Source organism: Aegilops tauschii, chromosome 6, assembly GCF_002575655.3.
Source record: "Aegilops tauschii subsp. strangulata cultivar AL8/78 chromosome 6, Aet v6.0, whole genome shotgun sequence".
NCBI lineage: Eukaryota > Viridiplantae > Streptophyta > Magnoliopsida > Poales > Poaceae > Aegilops > Aegilops tauschii.
The window spans coordinates 162,694,197-162,702,484 of NC_053040.3; the positions used below are offsets into that span (position 1 = coordinate 162,694,197).

General features: G+C 41.0%; 1 protein-coding gene across 1 annotated transcript; it reads left to right on the forward strand.

The window, feature by feature from the left end:
• Positions 1-375: 375 nt before the first annotated feature.
• LOC141025917 (uncharacterized) lies at positions 376-2,223 on the forward strand. The gene is made up of 3 exons (XM_073501853.1): positions 376-473; positions 1,387-1,459; positions 1,711-2,223. Exons 1-3 carry the CDS (start codon positions 376-378, stop codon positions 2,221-2,223), a joined length of 684 nt encoding a protein of 227 aa, XP_073357954.1.
• The last annotated feature ends 6,065 nt before the right edge of the window (positions 2,224-8,288 follow it).

Genomic DNA, 8,288 nt, shown 5'->3' on the forward strand with positions numbered 1-8,288 from the left:
GTAGTTGCGGAGCTACGACACGTCAGAGCCCTAGCTTTGGGAAAATTACTGAAGGGATTTTTCTGAGAGGTTCAGAAAAGAAAAATCATAGTCTGTTGCTCCCTCAGTCAATCATGTTGTGTGTTTTGCGGTTTTGCCCCCTAGAGATTGTTCCTTGGCTAGCTCCACCACCGTTGCAACGGAATACAGTGGAAGATCAGGATTCGCTGTCGATGGTTACGATTGTACACATGAATTGTTTGTGACAAGCAAAAATTACTGCATGCAGTAAAATTATACTAGTGGTTGCTGTCTGACGTCATGGTGGCGTCGATGGCCGAGTGGCCTGACTAGGTAGAAGCCTCAATATCTGCTCTGAAGACGGACCAGCGGAAGATGGCGGCGACGACACATGTGACTGCGTCAGACCAGTTCATGCCCCAGAACCGGTATGTGGCTCGGCTGGGGCTTCTGGCTTTTGATGATAGGCTTAGGTGAGTGGACTGGGTATTTGGCCCAGCTAGCGCCCCTTCATCATATGGATAGGAGTAGTGGCATTTGATGCCAAGATGGCGGATTCAGGCATATTGTTGTAATACATTGTAAGGTCCTCGAGAATAATCTATAAAGTGGCCGCATGCATCTCCCAGATGCAGAGGCCGGGGGTCATCCTCCTTTTCTAAAAAAAAAAAAGTAAAATTATACTAGTGAGTGAAGGATATTTTCTAAACGCATCCTTATTTTAGCTTCGAATTAAACCACATCTTATCATCAACGCCATTTTCCCCGCCAAAAATAAATTAAAATGAAGTGCCACTCCGTCCTAAACTGTCACACCGCCCCTCTTCTTGGCGGGCTCTGAGAAACGATGGTTTGGGATCTAGCCTCCTAGAAGCAGAGCAGACCTACAAAGATTCAAGCATTCCCCCGGCAAGCCAATAATGATCGCATGAACTTGTCCCTGAACTCTCCTCCTTTCTTTCCCGGATCCCTCGTGCCCCGGGGCAAGGAAAGATCAAAAGATCCCTAGCTACACGTACGAGGGACACGAGACAGGGCATCAAATCGATCCCCCCGGCCGGGTGAGCCTTCTCCCTCACCCCTTTTCCCCGGCGGCAAGCGGAACTTTCGATAGATAAGCGCAAGACAAGAAAGATGTCTGGCAATCCATGCATTGGACCCGGAGAAGAGGAGGGAGAGATCGCTGTGCGCTAGTTGCTCGGAGATCGGAATCCGCATATTTTTGTGTTGGTGTGCTTAGGCTGATTTGTGCGTGTTTTGTGCTTGACTGGACCGTCCCCCCGGCCGGGTTTCACTTCACCAAAGCTGTGAAGGCCGGCCGGCTGGCCTGAATCTTCTCCGAGCTCTGTATACCTACAGGGTTGTAACTATGTCGGGATTCTGCAGATCATTTGAGACGATTCCTTGGATCCAATGCCGGTGGGCGAAGTGGCGGGCGCTCGCTGATCGAACAAGATCTGTTACTGCACATGATGCTTCTCTCGATCGAGGACACTGGGCATGCATAATACCTCCATCTTTCAAGTGAAAAAAAAAACAACTGCCTCCTCATGAACACTTGCAGTTTCTTACCCACACATTTTTTCTCACTCCACATCCCCATCTGTCATGGTATCTCAAGTCATGCATAATGGTTTACTCGCTACTCTTCGGAATCGCCTAAGCAATGTTGCTTCCCTCGAGCTCGCGTATGTTTTGTCTTTGTTGTAGGATGTTTCCGCCAGCGATGCGCCCGACGACAGGTTCCTCAACCACGGCTACCCGTTTTCCTCTAGGTGCGCCTACTCGCTGCTCTCCTCCGACCACGAGATTGACCTGAACGCCGGATACATTTGGGGCTCCAAGGCACCTATGAAGGTTAAGATCTTCGGTTGGCTTCTGTGCCATGACAAATTGAGCACGATGGCTAACCTTCTACATAAGACCATTACGTCTGCCTCCTCATGCCCCCGGTGTGGTCTTACACTGGAGGATGCAACCCACCTTGCCTTGCTCTGCCCATGCGAGGACCAGGTGTGGTCCCCATTGGGCCTGCAGTCACCTCGCTCCATCGACCTTGTTTGGGACACTCCTAACCCGGCCGGCCTCAACATCAACATTTGGCTCATCGTTGCCCGCGCCATCCTATGGAAGCTCTGGGACTCTAGGAATGTGTGTGTCTTCCGCAACGAGCTCCACTCTCCACTGGATACCTTGAACATTATTTCAAACTTTACTTTTTGAGCCTTCAGGTTTAAGGACCCCGTAAGTAGGGAGGTTGTTGTGTCTTGACGCCTGTACCTTTCCTTTCACTGTAATCTACTCCTATGATGTAACTCTCCCACGGGCATTTTGAGTAGAAAAAAAAAACAATGCATCCATCTTACATATATTATTTTCCAAGCTCTCTTTCAGTCCTCTCCTCCCCAACTGGAAAGGCTTTCTTCAGTCTGCAATATCATATGGCATCCTGCTTCCGCGATTCTTCACAAGCAACTACGCACATGGTAACCATTAACTAACAACCTGGCTGTTTTTTCCAAGCCTAACGAAGTTCCCAGTAACTTCGAACGGTGGGTGGCTTTGCTTAAGGAATCTGACAAGCTGCTAAAAAACTTTGCATTTTGGCCCCATCGGCGCGACACATTTTCAAAGCCACGGCTCGTACGTTCTTTCCGGGGAAGTGGAGCGGGAACAACAAGACGAGAGGGGGCAGGCTTTAGTTTAGGCAGCGGTTTGGACGGAGGAGAGCCGTCCGCGCGACCTGTTGCGCAGCTGTGCAGATCTTTCTCTGCATTGCACACAGAAAGGAAGGCCTTTCCGGTCCTTGGAAAGCACTCGGGCCCTTGTTCTTTTCTTCTCTTTTCTGGAAAGAAAAGCCCACCTTGCATTGGTTGCTTGCTTGCACAACGTGCTTAATTAACACTTAACACCCACTAAACTAGTAACCAAATCATGTTGTGCAGTAGTTTATTTCCGGAAGTTATATGGCTTCAATCAACAATGCACCTTTGGCCAGCAATTTGGTTGCGTGCGTCTCACGAGGTCGTGATGCATGCATATATATCCTGTAGAAACGCATCAATCATCAGCCATCTACGAGAAAGTAAGACTAGCTAAGCCAGCAGTGAAACCGTGTAGTGCAAGGTTTGATCTTTCGCAACACAGCTGCCCCAGAGGCCAACACGGCACGGAATCATCAACCAAAGGTGCTAATATGACAGGCGATACGGATGATGAGAAGATCAAGAAAGGATTTACGACCAGACCCCGCTTTGTTCGGTGTTCCGATTTCCGAAAGCGGCGGCACGAGGAGCAATGGACCTTAATTTGGACCATGGCGGATTCCGCCGCCATGTCTTGCCATTGTTAGCGCACGCGCTCGCTCGGACCAGCCTGACACCCAATAATTCTCAGCTGATCCGGACGATGAGAAGATCAAGCAAGGATTTACGACCCCCCTTTGTTCGGGGTTCTGATTTCCGCAAGCGGTGGCACGAACAATGGACCTTTGGACCATGGCGGATTCCGCTCGCTCGGTCGGACCAGCCTGACACCCAATAATTCCCAGCTTGATCCCGCCGTTGCTGGTAAGCTGTAGCGCTCACGGAACATGTCCGTCGTACAGACCATGGTTCCTGTCTATAAGAACTTTGCAATGGCTTCAAGGGGAAGGCGCTGAAAGTTGTTGGCCTCGTGAGAGGAAACCTTTCGGAGTTTCAGTGCGGCCAGCCACCGGCATGTAGGGAGGAGGAAAGAATTGGATGCAGCGAGTGTCATCGATCAAGCTGTTATCCACGGAATGTCGAGAGGAGATATTAAACAAGTAGTGTAGTACCCAGGGGAGATGAAAGAAAAGGCCGCATAGGAGAGCCTTCGCTTCGGATTGCGTTCTGTACTCTGTACTCTGGAGTCTGGACTCAACTTTCCCGGCTTCTTTATCCTGGGTGGATGAAGAGATCAGGGCGTCCAGTCCAGATACACTGATATTGTAGCATATATTCGTATGGAAGAAACTATATTTTTTTCTTCGAGAAGAGAGGTGTTTTGATCCCGGGCGATTTAGGCACTAATTTTTTCAAAATTCTAAAAACAAATCATATTTTGAAGGTTCAGAAGCATTTGAAAATAAAACTCAATATATTTGAAAAACTTATTACATGTAGTTAGCGTCAACATCACAACAACAAGCATAGACAACATGCATGTAGTGCAAAAAAACTCGTTGCATGCAAATATGATACACCCAGACACATTGCATCGCAAAAAGGCCTCGTTGCTTGCAGCACCTAGTGGGGCGTAGTGTCGTGCGCCGCTCGCAATAGTGCATGCACATACAGACAACTACTCCCTCCATTCCTAAATATTTATCTTTGTAAAGATTTCAACAAATGACTACATACGGAGCAAAATGAGTGAATCTACACTCTAAAATATGTCTATATACATCCGTATGTGGTAATTCATTTGAAATCTCTAAAAAGACAAACATTTAGGAACGGAGGGAGTAGATGATACCCTCCCCCTCTGTTTTAAAAAAAGAGAGATATTTCAATGAGATTTAATCGTAAGGAAATGAATATTTGAATTAACAATATGCGAATAAAACTGAAAATACATATCATCTACTCCCTCCATTCTCAAATATAAGTCTTTTTAAAGATTCCAACAAATGACTACATACGGAGTAAAATGAGTGAATCTACACTCTAAAAAATGTCTACATACATTCATATGTTGTAGTCCATTTAAAATGTCTAAAAAGACTTATATTTAGGAACAGAGGGAGTACTACTCATTACAAAATGTTCATGAAACCTCAAATTTTGTTCCCACGTATTTTAAAAATGTTCATAACATATGAGAAAGTAATTGTGTTATTAAAATAAGTTCATAAACACGTCAGAGTGTTTGCACGTTTTACAAAAAATGTTCACGTGTGTGTTTACAAAATGTTCACCATGTATTCAAAATAATATTCGATGTGCATTTTACAATTATTCAAGATGTATTTGGTAAATGTCCATCGTGTATACGATTAATGTGTATCTACAAAATGCTCAGTATGTATTTAGCAAAAAATGGCATGTATTTGAAAACTGATACAGTAAAATATTTAAAAGGAAATCAGAATATTTTTTTAACAGCAGCCAAAAGAAAACCAATAGAGGAACGCACAGAAAAACGAAAGAAAACCGGTCTGTAACAGTTGAAACTTTTCAAAACCATGCTACTGGCTGGCCCAGTAAAGCGAACGCTTAAGTTGAGTGTTTCTATGGTCTCGCAATAAGCTAGACCTAGTATTTGCGGTTTTCCCGTTTGTGACCCCTTCTCTCGTTCTGTAATGTGCTGCTACCCATCGCCCGAGCCGGCCTGCCACGTGGGCGGTTCATCTCCGTCGGATTGAAATCACCCCCCCGATGACATTCCACCTATTATTCTGGTCCGCAAACTGATGCTACTCCTCGCTATTTGTCGCGAGCAACGCCCATGCCATGGGCATATCTGCCAAATAATGCTTTACCAGTCCATGGCACTCAAATAGGAACAGTAATGGACCAACCCAACTGGGTTTTGGTTACATGGTTTACCTCCTAGAAGGTTCCCCTGTCTTTTGGGGTTGGTTTTTTTTATGTTATGTCTATTTTTACTTGATTTTGTTTGATTTTTGATTTTATTTTTTTATACAAATGCATGACTTTCATTTTTAAAATTAGTTAATTTAAAAAATATGAACTTTACTATATTCACAAACATTATTTCAAATTCATGCAGTTTTTGAAATACTCATAATTAGTTTTAAATTATTGCCTTTTAAAATTCGTGATTTTTTAAAAAATTATATTAAAAATTTCCTAAAATTTATATCCATTCCTTTTAAATTCATGACTCTTTTTTAAAAGTTGATTTTTAATTTTGAAGCTATTTTGAAATTTGTGATAATTTTGAAAATCCATGAACATTTTTTTGGATCTTGTACTGTTTTACAAATTTTGGAAAAATTACTAATTTTGTTAACTAGCAAAGCAGCAACAGAGAAAAATGGGTAGAACAACAATGAGTGATGTCAATGGGCGAGCAAACGAGAAAGGCGACGAATGAACATGCCATTGTGCTATGACCCACGATGTACTGAGTGTGAGCTTTGTAGAGCCTATTGGAGCTAGCAGTTCCTATTTGACGCATGGGTCGATGGGTATCAATGAAACGCACCCCCCTCATGGTGTACACATGTTACATGGACCGACCAATTACAGGTCTTCTCTGTGTTTTTTCCAACCAATTTTGGAAGGTTTTCAAACCTTTCGGGAAACAGTTTTTCTCTTTTTCTGTGTTTCTTCTTGCCATATTTTTCTTCCATTATTCATTTTATTTCCTGAACATTTTTATGTCTCTTTTCTCTCTCCTTTTTTTTCATTTTAAAAGTGGGGAACATTTTTGAAATTCAAAAACATTTTTGAATTGATGAATGGTTGAATTTTTTAATCCATGAATTTTGATGAATGGTTGAATTTCTTAATGGAAGATACTTTTTCTGAAAATTGAGTACAATTTATATTTGCTGAAATTGAAATAATTTTGAAAATTCGTGAATATATAATTTATGTCATGAACATTTTCAAATCGTTGAATATTTGTTCATATTCGTATACATCCTTGAAACTTCGTGACCATTTTTTAAATCCAAAATCTTTTTTAAACTCGTGAACCTTTTTAAATTTTTGATTTTTTTGAAAATTAGAATTATTTTAGAAATTAATAACTATTTGTTGAAATTCATAATTTTTTGAAACCGCATACAATTTTAAAAACGAAAAAAAGAAGAAAATTTAGGTTAAAAAAACCAACATGAAACAAAAAAAAACAGGGGTGCCGCGCCAGGCATCGTGCATCGGCCAGCGGGAGTACGCGTTCGCTCGCTTTCCTCCACGCGGGTCGGGAAATAGGAGCTGCCATTCGATGTATATCCTATTTGACGGTCATATCCTCAAATATAGTACGATTCGTGAAATGCACACATCCCCACTGTAGCTACTACGAGATCCATGTAAGTTGGCACTTTTGAACTCCCTTTTCACACTGTTTTGTAAACATTCTAGAATGTTTTGCTCGTGGTTTTCTCTTTTTTCTGAGTTCTTTATTTCAGTTCGTTTTGGTTCTTTTTTATTTAGTTTTCTTAAATTCGTGTTTTCTGAAATTCATGGTCATATTTCAATATAATTATTTTCAGAATTTTGAAATAGTCAATTTCGCCAAGATTTTGCAAATTCGTGTTTTTCTCAATTAATAAAATATTATCAAATTCATGAAAAAAATAATACATAGTTTTTTTTCAAATATGCGATTTTTTCAAATATTTTTTATTTTATAATTTTCAAAATTCAATAAAAAGAAACAACTGATTTGTTTCCTAATCCAGTATACTGCCATAGCAAAAGATGAACGAAAAAAAATGCAAACAGGCTGAGTGAGCAAGCGGTTGTTGGGTAGCAGTCTACACGGGCGACGTCCCTATGCTTCTTGGGTTTGTCTTTTTAATTTTATTTCTCATATTTCAATTTTTTTGTTCTTTTCAAATTCGTGAACTTCCTTCAAATTTTGTAAAAAAAATCATATCCACAAACTTTTTCTGAATTCGTGAACCTTTTCAAAGCTATATTTTTTCCAATTCATTCTTTTAAGAAAAAGGGACATTTTTCTATTTTTTAAATTTTATAAATTTCAAGATTCATGTTTTTTTGCGCAAGTCAACTGTACACCAGGTCAATCAGTCAACTGTTGATCGATCAACTGTGCAAACGAAAATGGGGCGATTGAGCGAGCACTTGGTTCTTTGGCCGTCCCATACATGAGAAGCTAACCGAGGCTAAACGAGCAAAATAGGTGGTCTCCATCTTTATCTCGCCCCGCGCAAGAGCGGATGACCACTCGCCTCAAGGGGCAGTGTAGTGTCTGGCCCAGTTAGATGCAATTGCTTCGCTTCTTTTTATTTGTTTTTTCGTTTCCATTTCCATCTTTTTTTTTTCACTTTGTGTATAATTCATAATGTTCTACTAAAATATATATTTTTGGAAATTACTTTACTTAAATTTTTAAAATATTCACCGCGCATCACAAAAATGCTTGTATCATTAAAAAATGGTCATCACATTTTTTAACAAAGTGTTTCGTGTTTAAAACATGTTCATGATGTGTAGAACAATTGTTTGCACGAGTTTTAATAAATGCTTTCCAGAAAAAGTTCCACATGTATTTTTAAATAATAAAATTGTATTTATGTTTTGAAAATGTATTAAAAATGATTAAAG